The sequence below is a fragment of the Heliconius melpomene genome, chromosome 11 (genome assembly GCF_056956725.1).
Source record: "Heliconius melpomene rosina isolate 202511_hmr_F chromosome 11, ASM5695672v1, whole genome shotgun sequence".
NCBI lineage: Eukaryota > Metazoa > Arthropoda > Insecta > Lepidoptera > Nymphalidae > Heliconius > Heliconius melpomene.
This window is the reverse complement of record NC_140399.1, coordinates 8,729,606-8,747,860: the sequence shown is the minus strand read 5'-3', so window position 1 is coordinate 8,747,860 and position 18,255 is coordinate 8,729,606. Positions and strand designations below refer to the sequence as shown.

Genomic DNA, 18,255 nt, shown 5'->3' with positions numbered 1-18,255 from the left:
TTGGAATCAGTGACATCTTAATTATTTATTAGAGTGTTGTACAGTAAACTATAATTTCCATCAAGATGAAATGCCAAAAATGACTATTATATTTTTTTTCATAAGGATGAATATCAAATTATAGAAATGATCTAATTTTTGTTAATGTATACAAATCTATATCAGCGCGCGCCATGTATGCATTAAGCAAACTCACTTTGGGTGACGTTTTCTTAAAACAACAAACTTTGCAAGCCGTAGCAACGATTGTTATTAACATCGCGGAATAAATTGCATGTCAAATTAATTATTTTAATATATTGATATATATCGAAAATATTACAAATATGAGAAAAAAAAGTATCCTATGTTCATCCCGAGACCCTCAAGTATCTCTATATGAGTATTTTATCACAATTAAATTAGCGGTTTAGCCCTGATTGCGTAAAAGACAGACAGACAGACAGAGTTACTTTAAAATTTATAATATAGGTATGGATATTAATTTTAATGCTGTCAAAATTAATGAAAATAAAATGTTATAAGCAGGTACCTACTTTTTATTGTATATTCTTCTTACGTTAAATCATTTTTCTATTGTATTAACATTAGACGGAGAGTGTCTTAGCATTATGTTCTTTCTGCCTCCCCTGCTATATACGGAATATAGCGTTAAGCTGATTTGTTTACAATTTCCAAACGCCTTTATGTAATATAATATCTCAACCAAAATCTTATTTACAACTCAAGCAAGAACCCTTATATAAAGGTCGAAGCTGCCGTTTCAAACATAATTGAAAGGAAATATTTCAGCTTCGTTCGATCAAAGCTTTGAAAGATTAAATTTTTTATAAAAAACCTTTACATAACATTGTAGTGTTTCTTATATGTTTGTAAGGAAATGCTTAAGAAATGATTATACTTGTGCTAATTTAGTACTTTTATTAATTACTTTACGAGTACGTAAAGAGTTGTTTATTTCTTCGCTCTGGTATTAAGGGATACCAGAGCGAAGAATTATCGGAAAATGGGGGGTGGAGTGCCTCAACACTAGGCTCCCTCTGCCTACTTTGCTACATGTGGCATACAGCGTGAAGCTGAAAAAAAATTTAGCTTAAATATATTAATAAATATTTTACTATGTTAAAGCCGAACTAATTAATAGTAATGAAATAATTTAAATTAGTGAGACCTAAATATATTTGAGATGCTAATTTCGTGACATTTAAAGCATAAATATGACCCTTAGGGTTCCTAGGTGCTTGAAATTGATTTATAGCAAAAGACCAAAATCTAGGTCATGGACTGAGAATGTCGTCGGGTGAAAAAATGAAATAGGGTCTCGTTCAATTTTCATATTACAGTTATATTTTTTAATAATTTCCTTTATTTCGTTATGAGAAGTTGATATTTTTACTTATTGTTTAAAGATAACAAAATATGCTTTTACATAAATCAATAATGAATTATATATCAAGCAAAACCTGTACTAAATGAATTGCTTGTCTTATCTAACTCATCCTGATAATCTCTTAAGTCTAATATGCTAATCCACTAAGTTTCCCATTAAACTATCGGGAAATATGGTGATGCCTTAATCCCTCTGGTAAGTGAAAAGTCTTGTATGGTATAAATTAAAATTAAAAAAGATTAAAATTAAATCAGTTTCACTCTGTATCCAGCATACAGTTGGGTAGGCAGAGGGCTAGTGTTGAGACACTCCATTCCCCATTTTCCGCCGAATTCTGGGGGCATTGCTTGTTGAGGGGCGGAATTCAACGCGTTTTGCCTCGAATGAAGAAATGAAAATATAAATTTAAACAACTATTTAATTTCCTCGAGTGAGAATAGAACCTACAACCAGTTGCCTTTACAAGCCCCTGCAGCACGACTAGCCTCTTTAAATATAAAGGTATAAAAGAAAGTATTTATGTTATTTATACATATATATTTCCCTACATTTAATAATTCTTCGTGACGTAGAGAAATGGAAGCAAACACAACGAGCGTCGGCAAGGAACTGTCAACGGGAACGACGAGATAAATTGTAATAAGCTTGAATTTTCGAGGAAATATCTTGCATATAATACTATGGAATTCGTATTTAATATAGAATAGGTAGGTATATTTTAATGGATTAATTATTAAATTTCGAAATTCACTCGTGAAATAGTGATTTATATATATGTTTTTTATAATTATTATTGTCACGTTAAATAATGTTTTACAATTACATAGTTTTTGTAAAGTGTACAATGATAATGCTTACAATATGATTAAACTGTTTTAATATCATAAAAAAATATTTTAGTTTTTTACTTTAAAAAGGAACAATGCGTAATAGTTCCTAATTTCATCTGTACTGTGTATAGGTAGTAAGAACCTAGAGTTAAGACACTTCGCTTTCCGCTTTCCGATCGAATTTTTTGTTTTGAATAAAGTTTATAAGTAAAAATATTTGACGTAATAGTATTTTTTTATATTAATTTTTAAAATAATCAAAAATCTCAAAATGAAGTCTCACTTCTATTTTTTTCTCTATAATAATCTTTATATACAACGTATATATTTTTCATATATATTTTTTGAATCATCGAATGTATATAGAAATTAATATCGTATGCTTAGTCCGTAGTACGGAGGTATGAGGCATTTTTAATATCTAGATTCTAGATAAAAACATCTTAAGAACGCAGCAGTTAGCTAACGTTATATATATTAACATTTTCCAGTATTGTTATATTATATCTTTATTGTAGCTGAAATTAGTTCCTCGAAAGTATAAAATATCGAAACGAGTAGGTAGTAACGAAGGGGCACGAGCGTACAAATCTAAACGCGACCGGTTGTGGGTTCGATGGAAAATAAAAATGAATTATTTATTATTTTTGTTTCTTTGCTCTGGTGTCGAGATGAAGCGTAGCGTTGAGTTTTGCCACTAAACACGTTTCAAATAGAACAGAAATGGAGTGTCTTGACACTAAGTTACCTCTGCCTACCCTACTACATGCGGGATAGAGCGTGAAGGTATGAAAGGATGGAAAGTAAAATATTTTATTTACAGTGAATCACATTTCTAAATCAATGCTTTTATATATAAAACGTTGCCTTTTATTTCGAAAGCCTCCCCAGCGATTTGTGTAAAGAGATTGTTCGAAAAAAGCATGTCAGCTGTTCTCGTCGACAAGTTCCCCTTCAGGAATACTCAAACTTTGCAATGAGTCCACTCTAATCCTCTTACACGAAAGGTCAAATTCGGGAAGTTGGACATTGAAAATTTTGTGGGATTTGTTGATAAAATCACAAGCAGAATACTATGAAGTTATAAACTAAAACTAGAACTCTAATTACTACTTACTACTTCAGAGTCCAGCCAATCTTAATAGGAACCATCCTATTCTAATTATTTCTGCTTACAAAGCACCAGCTTTAATTAGTCAAAGATGAACTTAAACTTAGCTTAAAACATAAGCGTCATTAAAGGTACGAATAGACTACGACACTAAGGTACACTAAGTGTCCAAGTGTCTAGTGTAATAGAAAACATTTCGAGCAGGTTTGACTATTACTGACATTAATGTCTGACATTTATGGTGAAATTTCTATCGTAGTCTATTCGTAGCACAACCGACAGTCACCGTGGACAATGAATCCACGGAAAAGACAAATTTCAACATATATAGCATATATAATATGAATATTAGAATTACGTAGCTATATTTCTGTTGTCGTTCGCAAAATGTGATTTCCGCAGACCTTTCTGGCCCTGACAGTTGTCGGTGTCGACATAAAAAAGAATATTATCCGAAATTCATATGTCAATACAATAACTCAAAACATTGTAAGCATTTTCTGTAAGTACCATACAGATTTACGGCTGACTTGATATTAAATTAATCTATATATATAAAAGGACTTGTCCTCACTGACTGAGGTAAGACGCACGCACAGCCATAACGGCTGATGGTAGAAACGTGGAATTTGGTCAGATGTTTACTTTCTTAATCTGGACATCCACTAAGAAGGGATTTTGAAAAATTTTTACCCTAAAGGGGTGAAATAGGGGTTCAAAGTTTGTATGGAAAAAAAATTAAATCGCACTGATTTTTATAAAATTTGAAATTTAGATTTTTAAAAGTATTTAATTGAACACGTGTTTCATCGTTTTCTATAATTCTCCCCCTAAGGGTGCAAATAAGGGGTTGAAAGTTTGTATAGATTTTTTTTTAAATAGGCACCAATTTTTATAAAATTTGAAATTCAGACTCTTAAAAGTATTTAATTGAACACATGTTTCATGGTTTTTTAGAATTCTTCCCCTAAGAGTGCATATAAGGGGTTGAAAGTTTGTATGGAAAAATCTTTAAATCGCCACCGATTTTTATAAAATTTGAAATTTAGACTCTTAAAAATATTTCATTGAAGACATGTTTCGTGGTTTATTAGAATTCACCCCTAATTACGCAAGCGAAGCTGCGCGCGTCCGCTAGTCATTAAATAAGATATTAATAAATATTTAATACTAGCGGCCCGCTCGCGGTGAACTATGTTATTATTAATTTCTGTCTCCATGACTACGTCCTAGTGACGTCTATGCAAAATTTGAGACTCCTGGCATTTGTAGTAACGAAGTTTCATACAAACTTTCAACCCCAAAAACAAACTCTTAGAAGTCGAATATTACAAATTCCCGTCTTAGCGAGCACCTACGTCCTATAAGTAACTCCTAAGCAAAATTTGAGATTCCTAGCACATGTAGTTTCTGAGGTTTCGTCATGAGTGAGTGACCTTTCGATTTTATATATATAAATGTATCTATTTACTTTTTTTTCAGCTTCACGCTGTATCCCGCATATAACAGGGTAGGCAAAGGAAACCTAATGGTAAAACACCCCGCTTCCCGCTTTCTGCCGAATTCTAAAGCTTGGGTTTTGCCTGGACACCAGATAGAAGATATAAAAATATTAAATTTCCTCGAGTGAGAATCGAACCCACAACTTGTCGTCCTTTACAGTCACACGCTTGTGCCATTTTGCCACGACTAGGCTTATATATTTAGTATGTAATGAAATCTAATATATGAAATAAAAGCTTTGAATAGAATCTCAAGAGACATCCATATTTCAATATTAAAATACTTCGAAAATCGAGTTAGACTACGATGAGTTAACAATCTATTCATTAGAAACGAGTCTTTGTTTTATTACTCTCTGAATTTATACTTATGCCGAAAATTTAATTTAGTAATTAATTTATTTAATTAAAATTGATTCCATTTTATATATACGGTATAACTACAAACAAGTTACAAAAAACTAAATAGCAGTAGTAATAGCGCGGCGTTTATTTCTGCCACTTAACACGCAATGCCTCCAGAATTCGGCGGAAAATGAAGAACGTAGTGTCGTAACATTAGGTTCCCTCTGCTTACCCCTGCTGTATGCGAGATACAGCGTGAAGCTGAGAAAAAAATAAGGGTAGCTTTATTATATTTGCTCATAAAACTATGCTAGTAGAAGAAATACTTAGTATAGTTGTTTGAGAATTTTGGAATATTAGAAGAGAAAAAAAGTCTTTTAATTTTTTCAGGCACACGCAATGAACATATTAATAAATAATAATTAATTCCCTGCATGGGAATCGAACCCACAACCGTTGCGTTTACAGTCACTGCGGGACGTTTCAGATTGATGGGAATAATTTATTTAATAAATGAATCTGTGTCCAATCATTTAATAAAACAACAATTATAGAGTATCATCAATTACTCAAGTTCGGCATTCCATTTTAATGTAGATATTATATTATTGAATAAAACATGCACTTTCTTTATTGCAAGACCTGCTTTTATTTATAGTCATGTAGACAAGGAATTGATTGCGGTATCCCGCACATAGCAGGGTAGGCAGGGAAACAAGTGTTAAAACACTCCGTTCCCTACTTTCTGCCGAATTTTCAGGGGACATTGCGGGTTCAGTGGCAATCAACGTTGCACCTTTGTACCAGAGCGAAGAAATGAAAATTTGAATAGATAGTAATTCATTTTTCCGAGTGCGGGAAATAATAATGCGGGAAAATGCGTGAAATAAACATCATATTAGCTTCACGCTGTATCCCGCATACAGCAGGCTAGGTGGAGGGAACCTACTGTTTAGTGTTTAGACATTTTCGAGGCATTACATATTGAGTGGCGGAACTTATCGCCGGGCTTTTAGTGGCAGAGCGAAGAAATAATTTATTTTCTTGGTCTATACAGCTACTTTTTTTTAGTGAATTGGCTGTGTGATTATTCAGGTTTCTAATTTTACGGGCAAAGGAAATATTTACATTAGATATTTATTATATAGAAACATTAGTCGTCTTTATAATATATCAAATATATGCCTATGTTAGTTGTCAGGTGTGGTAAACCGACCAATATTGATTTCAACCAAATATGTTTCACTGGGTGAAGGAGAGAATAATTGATCTTCATGTCTTAAGTATATTTACTTTGTTTAAACGGGAGAGAGAAATCAAGATTTTTTGTTGTTATTTCCTAAGTTATTTAAGCCCTTCTATTAGATCTCTATGTATAAAGTTCACATATAATAATTTGTGTGGTTCAGACCAGTCGGTGGTGTGAATCGAGGAGGGAATTTAATATTAAATATTTTCATTTCTTTGCTCTGATGTCGAGGCAAAGCGCGACGTTAAGTGCCGCTACTCAACACACAATCACTCCAGCATTTGTCGGGAAATAGGGAAGTGTCTAAATAGTCCCAGGTTCCCTCTGCCTAACCTGTACAGGGTGCGAGTAAAAAAACAAAAATATAACAATTTCAGATATGCCTACACTTGTCATACCCTTTTTAATATTTATTGAATTCAACAAGGATTGCTTACACGGTATTGCACTTAGCTACCATCTTTCTGGTATAAAGAGATTATTTTGAAATGTATGAAATTTGAAAATAATATCAAACTATATTTCGCTAATAATGGTAATAGGACGTATTTACAATAATTAAAGATAAGTTAAAGTATGACATAAATTATATAGCAATATTAGTTGATGTTTGTAAGCATCTTTCTTTAAATCTCTTTTCGATAACATTTATTTAGATTAAAATATTTTTTAAAAGCTCATTGATTGTCTTTATATTCTATGAAAATGCCTCGTAATAAAAACTGTTTAGATTTTTCGTTAACCTTTAATGGTAGGCTCTAACTGTTAAAGTTATATTTTTAAAGACATTTTTTTATAAAAACATATGTTATTTACATGATACTGTTCTTGAGTTTTAGGATACGGTTAAAAAAAATACAAAACTAATGCAGACTTACTTTTGCCGAGGAAATATTTGAAGTACCATCGTGTTTGGAATTCTGGGTTTTCAAGTACTGGTGCGCTGGGTGGCCCGAACAGCTGTAAGGGATTTTATTTTTTTTATTTTTGTTTTGGAAAAGTCCTTGTAAAAAAATTTTAGATTTTTTCTAAAATTTATTAAATTTACTTTACATAAAAGTTATAATTAACAGTGATAGTTTAAATTTATTACTTGAGGTTTATTTATGAAATAATTATGTATATGAACTTTTTCATTTAAAAATAGTTTAATGTATTTTTACCACAGCGCGAGCAAATTAAATATTTTCTTCGTTAAGTGTAAATTTTTCTCTCTTTAAGTGTTCTTTTCTCTTCCAATCACAGAATGATAGAAGATCGTTTTACATTGTAATTAAGATGATGTGAATATGTTAAATTCTATACCTACATAAATTTATTTTAACTCGATATACGAGCTTCTGTCACGAGTTCCTTACCTCGTCCTTTTCACCAAGGGAGTTTCCATTTTCAAGGCGATAGCGGCGTACCACTGTGTCCGCTGCGCCACCGACCTCGCTTGATGCTGATAGCTAAAATAAGATAAATGAGAATGCTTTAGAGGAAAAAATATATGGTGGTCGATCTATTGATAAAAGAGTATTCTCTCCATGAATTATAAGTACCTAATATAGGTATGTAGGACATATACATAATAAAAAATGTTTTAGAAATTATAACCAAACAATTGTTAAATTCGAATTTTAATGTATGGTAGGTATACGACAATCATTTTTTTTGTCTTTTATCTTTTAAAGTATGACATAAATGTAAAAATAAGATAATTATATAAAAATGTATACAATATTAACACAGAATATAGTGAAAAAATTATAACATAATATAAATTTACTAGAAAAATCAAATTTGTTAGAACACTTTTATTAGAATATTTAAACAAGACATAACTCCATGGTGGCCAATTGACTGGGGGGTGGTGGGTAAGACAATCTATATAACCTGAGTTTTGTATTACAAATATATCTAAATTGGATCCTGACATCGTCAATTTCCTCTTATTTAAATTTATCTCGTACGTTAATTATTATTTGACATTAAGAAATAATAAAAGTAGAAAATCTCTTACTAAGAGAATATATAAATAAGCATAACAATATGTCATATTTCTTAGAACATATTACGCATCTTATTAGATGATATTTAAAAGATACGGTGCCTTTTAAAAACCAATTACCTACATAAGGAACCTACCGTACACTTTAGGTAAGTCGTGAGTAATCTACGCTTAAGTTTGTGCTTGTCAAAATTGAGCTTGTTACCAGATCTCATTTCCTGAAATGAAATCCAATTTGCCTCCGTAATATTGGAAAGATGTTTTATTTGCTTGAGCTGTTAGAAGTAAGTATTTATTTATGTCATTTATATAAGTTAATGTCAACAATATCTGAGTTGTTGTACTATAAATTATAAGGAAATGGGAAAAATAATTAAGGGTGGAAAAAATAAGTGAAATATTTTAAAGAATTATTATCGGGTCAATAGAAATAGTTCAGTGGTTGCAACTTTCAAAACTGCACTAAAATATAAAGGTTGAGTGAATTAAATTCTTACAATAAAGATATTCTTCATCACGTGCTATTTGACTAATATAAAGTCAAGGAGGAAAACTTGAGCTTCGTGGAAGTGGAGATAATTATCTCTAAAATTTCTTGGTGATTTCGTTGGCAACTTTCTGGTCATCTCTGAATGCGATTCCAATTTTCTTAATCGAAATACAGATAAGAAATGAACATCAAAGCAATGTACTAATTGGTCATTCAACTGATTTGGTATTTATTCATATGTTTAATTTAAAATCGATAATATGTATAGGAAAGGTCACAGTTACGTATGTAAATGTATCATTTAATTCTATATTTTAAAATTTTTATGCTTCCTACATTTACAAGTTTAATATTGACATCATAGCGCAGAGGAACAGCGTCTCTGAACTAAAAACTAAATGAAGAGTTCGAATTTCTATTCCGGGGGGAAAAATCCTTTCATCGCTCTGGCTAGGTTGCTTGTCTGTCTGTATATTGTCCAGCTGTCAAGCTGAAATTAATATAGTAAATAAATAATATAAAATAGTAGATAAAAGAGTAAATGGTCGTTTAAAGTACAGAAAAAGATAAATTTCTAAGTCGACGACACAACAGATATGAGCATTTATTCCTCTTTTGTTACTGCTGCGAAATTAAAATATAGAAAAAATACGACCTTAAAGTTAACTCTGTCAACTCTCATAAGGTACGTTGAGTTGACCTATAATCATGAAATTCTCGGTGGGGAGACCGACTCACGCTTGACGGACTTTTATGTTACATCGTTAAAACAAAATGATGTAAACATCGCTTTTAGTTAAGTGTCACACGACGGCAGTAAACTCTATGTATTACCCATTGATAGACATCTTTATGAGTACTATACTTGAGATATCGAACATTAACCTTTACAACTTTCTGTCGTTAAATACTTCATTGTCAACTGTCAGCGATTAACCATAGATTATGAATTTATTCCTGTAAAAAAATGTAACTGCCTTGAATGAATATTGATGAAAAATTTAATTGACCTCAAAACAATTATTTTATATCTTAGAAATAATGATAATATTAATATTTCTGAAATATATGAACCGATTTTGATGTAATTTTCACTTTTGTATTAATGGTAAGCTTAAGATTTAGTATTTTAGGGTTCCGTACCTCACAAGGTAAAAATGGAAACCTTGCCATAGAAAAAAATTTTAAGTCAACGCAATTATAAGATACGCATTTACGCATTTACGCATCGATTTCTCTGCATTTTGCATGAAATTCGCCACGTAATTAATAATCCTGTAGTTCCAGCGGACGAAGCCGCAAGCGGATTGCTAGTAAGAATATTTTTGTTATTTAAACAAAATATTTTTGTACCTATCGTGCTTATATCAGTATTTTATATGAAATTAAAATAAGACGTTAGCTTTTGACTATACTTTCACATTTGAATGAGTAAAAGTAGTGTATGGGAGACTCCACACAAGAAATTTACCAAGTAATATTCTTTCATAAGGTGGCAAGTATACACTATATCTGAATTTATAGAAATACTAAGCATATAAGCGTAAAATATGAGATGTAGCTTAGAAGCTTTGTCATTTTCCATAGAGGAAACGTGAAAGTCCATTTTTAGTTTTCTACTCGTAATAAGTAAACAAGTGCTCTTAAAAGGATGAAATGAGAATGACTTGTATATATTTGTATGATGTCAAAATGTAATTTTTTAAATTCGAAAATTATTAGTTATTATTGTAGCATTCTAACATCACCTAATTAATGCGTTTCAAAGGCTTGATAACATAAATTAAATATCAAAGTTGTTTTTCAAAGTATTCAAATTTAACGTTTATATTTAATTTCACACTTCGATTAATTCAAAACAGATCTATATACAGTCGATTAACTTTATTTGAGGTCAAAGAGAATTAAGATTTATTTGCGTCGTATGAATGTATAAATAATCTATATATATATATAAAAGGACTTGTCTTCACTGACTGAGGTAAGAGGCACAGCCGTAACCGCTGTGCGTAGAAACGTGAAATTTGGACAGATGTTTACTTTCGTAATCTGGACATCCACTAAGAAGGGATTTAGAAAAATTTTAACCCTAAAGAGGTGAAATAGGGGTTAAAAGTTTGTATGAAAAAAATTTTAAGTCGGCAATCGGCGATTTTTATAAAATTTTAAATTTAGATTTTTAAAAGTATTTAATTGAACACATGTTTCATGGTTTTCTAGAATTCTGCCCCTAAGGGTGTAAATAAGGAGTTGAAAATTTGTATAGATTTTTTTTTAAATCGGCACCAATTTTTATAAAATTTGAAATTCAGACTCTTAAGAGTATTTAATTGAACATGTGTTTCATGGTTTTCTAGAATTCACTCCCTAAGGATGCAAATAAGGGGTTGAAAGTTTGTATGGAAAAGTCTTTAAATCGCCACCGATTTTTATAAAATTAGAAAGTTAGACTCTTAAAAACATTTCATTGAACACATGTTTTATGGTTTATTAGAATTCACTCCCAAATTACGCAAGCGAAGCAGCGCGCGTCCGCTAGTAATATATAAACAGCTGAGCTTATACTTGTATTTAAAAACAACCAAGTAAGTATATTTTTTATAATTAATTGTATTTTATTTATTAATAGTTATAATGAAATATTATATATTTTACTCTAATAACGACGTAAAGCGAGGTTTAGGTTTCATTTAAAGTTTTTCCTCACACAAAATCATTTTCTTTTTCCACTTTGGTATAACTTAATAATACGAATTAAATTTGACAAAAGCTAAGAACCGAGTGTCGTAGCACTCTGTTTTCCCATATAAATTCATGTGTTATCCCTAAAATTCAACACAAAGAATTCCTAAACTTATAGCTTGCTATGAAAAATTTTCCTTTTCTAATATATAATTTTAATAATGTCTAAATTTTCATTACGACGGTGCGGCAAAAGAAGAGAAAGAAGAGATGAATAATTTTCATTAAAACCGGATAACATTGTGGGCTGAAAAAATTGAGAACAATACTTCATTGTTTTTTGTTTGTTCACCGTGAAACGTGTTATATGTATAAAATGTTTTAGGATGAAAAAAGCTTTTAAAATTAAGGTTTATTTTAGGAAATATAGGGCTTATATTTAACATATTGAAGCAATGTCAAATCTTAACTACGAATAATATACGACTTTTCAATTGCTTTGATGATATACCTTTTAATTACATATATCTTCATACAAAAATATTATTATTGCACTTATACACAAAATAATCAAAGAAATCGTTATGTAAATTGACTTCCAATAACAAAAAACTTTAAAATGCACTTATGTTACTTATAATTTAAGTAAAAACCTGGTTTATAATAGTATTTTTAGATTGCTGTAGCGTACTAGAAACTTTTTCGATTAACTATTCTGCCTTCTACAACACGCACATGTGACTCCAGTTGGAGAAATGTTTATAGATTTAGGTATATAGAAAAAACAAAGATCTTTTAAAATATAAACTGCTTTATCATCAAAATGTTTTACATGAATTTTCTATTAAAATTTCTTTTTAATATTAAAATTTCAAATGTATATACACATCACATCACATAGGTATCTCGTGCAATAAAATGAAAAAAAAAGTAAAATTTCAAAAAATATCGAAATAGAAGGCAAAGCTAATGAAATCACAGTTCGTTAAAAATTTAATTATTACGACGACAAAAGTTCAAACGACTACATGATTAAAACTTTTAATAAGGGTTTTTTGCCAGCCTCTCATAAAAATACTTCACTTTTAATTATTGCTATAACATAATCTTTTTTATGAACTAGAATGTATACATATATATAGATACTAATGGGCCCGTGCGGGGCTACGCCCGCTTGAAATAGAAATATTAATAAAGAAATTGAAAACTAAAGATTCAGTCAATTCAGTAAAACAGTTGTATAAAATAACTGTTACGGCAATTAGCAAATTTGTCGAACTTTACTATTTATGAACTGATAATAACAAAATAAATCGTATATGTTTTCGGAACCTTTTGCTATGTAAAGTGTGCCTGGCTTCAAAAAATTTCACAAAAATCTGATAAATATTACTTAAACAGTATAAAAATCATATAAAATAAAAAAATGTGTTTCTCTAATTGTTCTAAGAAGTTCCCAGCATATAAATATATAGATATTAATGAAATAAATCTCTACGATATAAAACAAAGTTATTTGCCATTTGTAAGTTTCAACCGCTGGCAAACTTTTTCCTTCGAGTTTGGAAACTTATAAACAACTAACACTTTGAGGTAAAAGTTGTAAAAGTAATGGACGAAACCAACATATACTCGTATAACCACTCGTAAGTAGGTACTAAATTGAAAAGGTCAAGCTACGAGTACCTAATGATTACTTCGTGAAGAGTTTGAAAGATACAAATGATTCTTGGAAGCGATGGTGGAGTTTTAAATATTGACGAATAAATACTTACTTTAGTATTACATTAATAATGTTTCTAAGGAAAACAGAAAGGATAGTCAATAAAATTGTAATAAAGCAGATATAGCGAGTGCGTAATAGTAAATGTTTTCTTCAATGTGAATTATCAATCTATGTCCCGGATTTATAAACTGCTCTCAAGTCTGAGATCGCTTTTCATATAATTTATGAATGAAAACGCCATCTTAAGATCGAGCTCAAACTTGAGAGCGGCTTATAAGGACGGGCCTAAGTAATTATCTTAAGAAACGAAACTTAGTATTCAATTAATTACAGTGAATAAAAAGTATAACATAAAAACAATATAAGAATTTAAATTGATATTTTTTTTTATTAACTATCTAACAACTTTTTAATGGACATGTCATTAAAACAGACTTTTAACATAAATTTAAACGAAATTAAATTTCCATTTGATTAAGTTCATGAGAAGTCACGAGTACCAAGCCAATTCTCTCGGGGGAGGATCTTTCAAAAGTAATTTAAGATAACCCTTGATTGATAGAGCAAACAGTGTCTTTAATATTGTTAAGTAATAAATGTGTTTTAATTTATAATATATGAAATATGAAAATGTCGATGTCGATGTACGAAATGTGTCACAAAGTTTTCTATTTATTAAGAGAAGATAATGTGCAGCAAAAAGAGAAAAAGGAGAATCTTTAAATTAGTTAATGTAGATTATAGGTATATAAAATGGTTGGCTAGAAGAAGAAGGATTTCTTGCGTTTACATTTATTCTAATCCTTAGGAATGGAGAGTTCATGTTAGTCCAATATTTAAAGTATTGTCATTATTTGATTCAAAATTAAAATCATCTATGATTACTTCTATAAATATAACATTTTTTATAAAACAAATATAGGGAAAAAGAAAAAAATATTGTACTTACATACATTAGCGCTATAGTATTTGTAGCGCTAGAACTTGTAGTTCAAATTCTGAGCTTAAAGATATTTTTATGGGAAGTAGGCATTTATATTTGTTTTAATCTTTAGGCATGACTTGCATTGCAGTTGAGTTAAGTAAGGATGGAACCTACATCCATCGCGTTTATATTTAAATTGGTCATGACGTTCCCATCACTTTTGGACAGGTTCACTTAAATAGGTTCACAACTAACTTTCATTAGATTACATGGCAAGCTCAGTAACTGGATTCCTCTAGTGACCTATTTCAATATAATTGCTGTCCAACGCCGCCCAGTGATTGACTGTAAACACATTAGTGTCCATGTGTACGGGTCATAGTCCAACACCAGAGGTGTGTCCATGCCCATGATTGATATACGAGTATATACTAATGAAGCAATTAATATACTTCGTCGTCTTTCCGCCTTGTTTAACATGACAAGTAGACATGTAGGCGCGAGTGATTAATTCAATTTGAACAGTTATGTATAATATATTTATTTATAATATAAATATATTTACGTCTCCTTTAATATTGTTAAGTAATAAATTTCTCTTAATTGATAACTGATGAAAATTGAAGGCTTATATTAGAGTTCCATATCGAAGCATCGTCAAATTTTAACTAATATACTATTTTCGATCGGCTTGGGTGATATACCTTTTAGCTACGTTTCCTTAGAAAGTATATTTCTTTCTTATGTGCGAAATTATCCCTTAAAAAATTATAAAGGAAAAAAATTAAATTGATTTCAAATAAAAAAGCTACACTTACAACTTACAATCACATACTTGTGTTACTTATAATATTAGCTAAAACCTGGTTTACAATAGTGTTTTTAGATTACTGTAGCGTACTAGAAACTTTTTCGATTAACTATTCTGTCTTCTACAGCACGCAAGGGTTGTGACTCCAGTTGGAGAAATGCTCATGGAACTTAGGTAGGTATATAAACAAAGATATGGAAATGCATTGTCATCAATATGTTTTGAATAAATTTTCTATAATTTCAATATTATTATTTCAGAAGATAATACACAAAAATAAAATGAAATTTCATGTGAGTACCTCTTGGAATTAACTGGAAAAAAAAAACTAAAAATTCATACTCATAGAAAAAAAATGGCAAAAATACGAAAAATGGACAGAGAAGCTAATGAAATCACAGTTCGTTAAAAAATTAATTATTACGACGAAAAAAACTTCAAACGACTACACAATCAAAACTTTTAATAAGGGGTTTTTTACCAGTCTCAAAGTCATAAAAATATTTCTCTTTTAATTATTGCTAGAATATAATATTTTTTATGAACGAGAATGTACATAGATATTATGCAATTTAGTACTTAGTAGAACTAAGTTGATCTAGTGATATTAACTTTATAACTACATATGTAACTTAGCATTCTTGAAGGAAGAACTGACTGTATTTTATCCTCTGGTGTGGTGCTTTCGGAATTCAAAGTTTATGTAAATAGTATGTCCCAGCCTCCCAGGTTTTTCTACACTTGCGAATCGATCCATATCGATAATAATTTTATCTATGACAAAATATAAATTTGAATAAATTTCCATTCCTAAAAGAAAATTCTATTCTTATCAATAAATTTATTTTAAGACAAGAAACAAATTTTATTTTCCATTATAAATTAAGGACATGATATTGGGAAGGCATTAAAGAAGTGGTATATTTTAAAGCGATTTTGCCAAGTGGCTAATGCTCTTGTTGACTTGGAGGTTCAAGAGTTGTGAATAAACAACATAAGCAAAATGAAAATACTCTTAGAATTTTAATTATCACGATAGGACTCTTTCAGCCAAACTTTTAAAAGGACTTTATAAAGAAAACAATGCCATATTTGATTTAATTAACGTTTAATTATTTATTGAAAGACAAAAAAAATACTAAAATGCCTTATGGCTTTTGAGGAATTAGGTTTATTTAGCGGCAATATGTATAAAACCCTTATTAGAATAAAACATAGCTTAGCCCTGATAAAATTATGATATATAATATTGTTATTAGAATTTTACAGAATAAATATATATATATGATGAGGATTACGTCGGACTGTATAGAGATGATAAGTGAAAGTACGTAGTAAACTTACTCGAAAACTTACTTCAAAAGCTTTTATTTATGATAGAGATATTTATCTGCAGTATATACTAATGCTGTATATTTTATAATTTTTTTAATGTTATTATTTTTACAATACAGACTCATAGTATTTTTGTTATTTTATATATTTTTTTCATTGTTAATAGAAGTTAATACGCAGGTAGAGGGAATCTAGTGTTAAGACACTCTGTTCTCCATTTTCCGCCGCCCAGGTATATAATGAAAAATTCATTGATATAGATAATATGCAAAGTAATACAGTGCTTACCTGTTCCACGGAGCCATACTGTCTGCGCGAGAAGACGCCCCGCCTTGAGATAAGCTCACTCGCTGACGAGCTGTGAACAAAAAAGGAATAACCTGTAACTTTTTACCTTTTTTTTCTTTTTATATCTATACTAATATAATAAAGCGGAAGAGTTTGTTTGTTTGTTTGTTTGTTTGTTTGAACGCTAAGATCCCTGGATCTACTGGATCGATTTACTTTGTTTTTGTTTTGTATGAAAGCTGCATTCTTCAGAAGTGCTATAGGCTATATAATATTACATTACACATATATACTAATAAATTAAAATACTTTCTAATTTGACATGCAATTTATTCTGCCATGTTAATAACAACCGTCGTCGCTACGCGACCGCGTTCGTCACCGCGTCATTTTGATATTCATCCTTATGAAGATAAATATAATAGTCACTTTTAGCATTTCATCTAGATTAAAATTCTATTTCTATAGAAATTATATTCTTATATTTCAAGCAGGCGTAGCCGCGTCCGGGTCCGCTAGTCTTAATTATAAAACTTAAAATAATAGCCATTGTACAAACAATGGCTATTATTTTCACTAAAATATTAAATATTTAATTTCCTCTCGTAGGAATCGGACCCAGAACCTATTGCGTATACCGTCACACTTTGTGCCCCTGACCTGGCCTCATAAAAAAAATAATAAAAAAGTCATCTTCACCCTATGTCCCGCACACGGCATGGTAAGCAGAGGGAATCTAGTGATAAGACACTCCGTTCCCCACTTTCTGCCGAATTCTGGAGGCATTGGGTATTGAGTACTGGCCTCATATATTTATTATCTTTTGTATGCTACAACTTAACGGTCTACAACATACTCGTAAAGGTCTCCCTCTTTAACATTTGAGGGGGAAGTATACCTAATCAAACTGACTATTCAAAAGCAAGGTTACTACATCAAGGTTGGCCTTATATGGACGAAATAATATTTTTTATGCTCACAAAAGACTTATTATTGAAAAATATGTGTAACATCGTTTTACATATCGTTTATGGCAATTAGTGAATAGAAGCTACTTTAAAAATAATTTCCTGGTTCAACAATTAATACTATGCTTAGATTCAATGTGCAATATAAGAGTTATCTATAAATCTAACTTGAAAATATTTAAAGGGGGTATTTAAATAAAAAAGGGGGGTATTAAGTATTTAAATAAATATTACTGATATCTTATCAAAATATTAATTAGATTTCTTAATTTGACGTATGATATATGCTATAAATGTACTAGCTACCCATTTTTTTTCATTTTAACCCCTAGAATGCCGATTTTGCTTAGTTCTAACATTAAAAATCAATAGTGTATGGTTGGAGGTGTTATGATCATATAGAGTCAAGTTCAAGGACAGTAACCTAAAGCTTTAGAATATATATTACAAATTAGGGCCTCTATTGCAAAAACGTATCAGGGTAGGCAGAGAGAACCTGGAAACCGAGTGGTAAGACACTCCGTTCTCATTAAGACAAATCCGCTCCCGACTTCCCGCTGAAGGAAGAAATAAAAATATTAAATATTTAATATCCTCAAATAGAAATTGA

The 18,255-nt window shown here is 30.5% G+C and overlaps 1 protein-coding gene across 1 annotated transcript in view; it reads right to left on the bottom strand.

Moving 5' to 3' along the window:
* LOC146534751 (GTPase-activating Rap/Ran-GAP domain-like protein 3) overlaps positions 1–18,255 on the bottom strand; it is an 88,632-nt gene that overhangs the window by 27,236 nt on the left and 43,141 nt on the right. The window contains exons 2-4 of the mRNA XM_085192583.1: positions 16,678–16,747; positions 7,786–7,878; positions 7,306–7,387 (exon numbers count right to left, since the gene is read on the bottom strand). Of these exons, the coding sequence (XP_085048709.1) occupies positions 7,306–7,387; positions 7,786–7,878; positions 16,678–16,747 (245 nt within the window). The remainder of the gene's footprint in view (positions 1–7,305; positions 7,388–7,785; positions 7,879–16,677; positions 16,748–18,255) is intronic.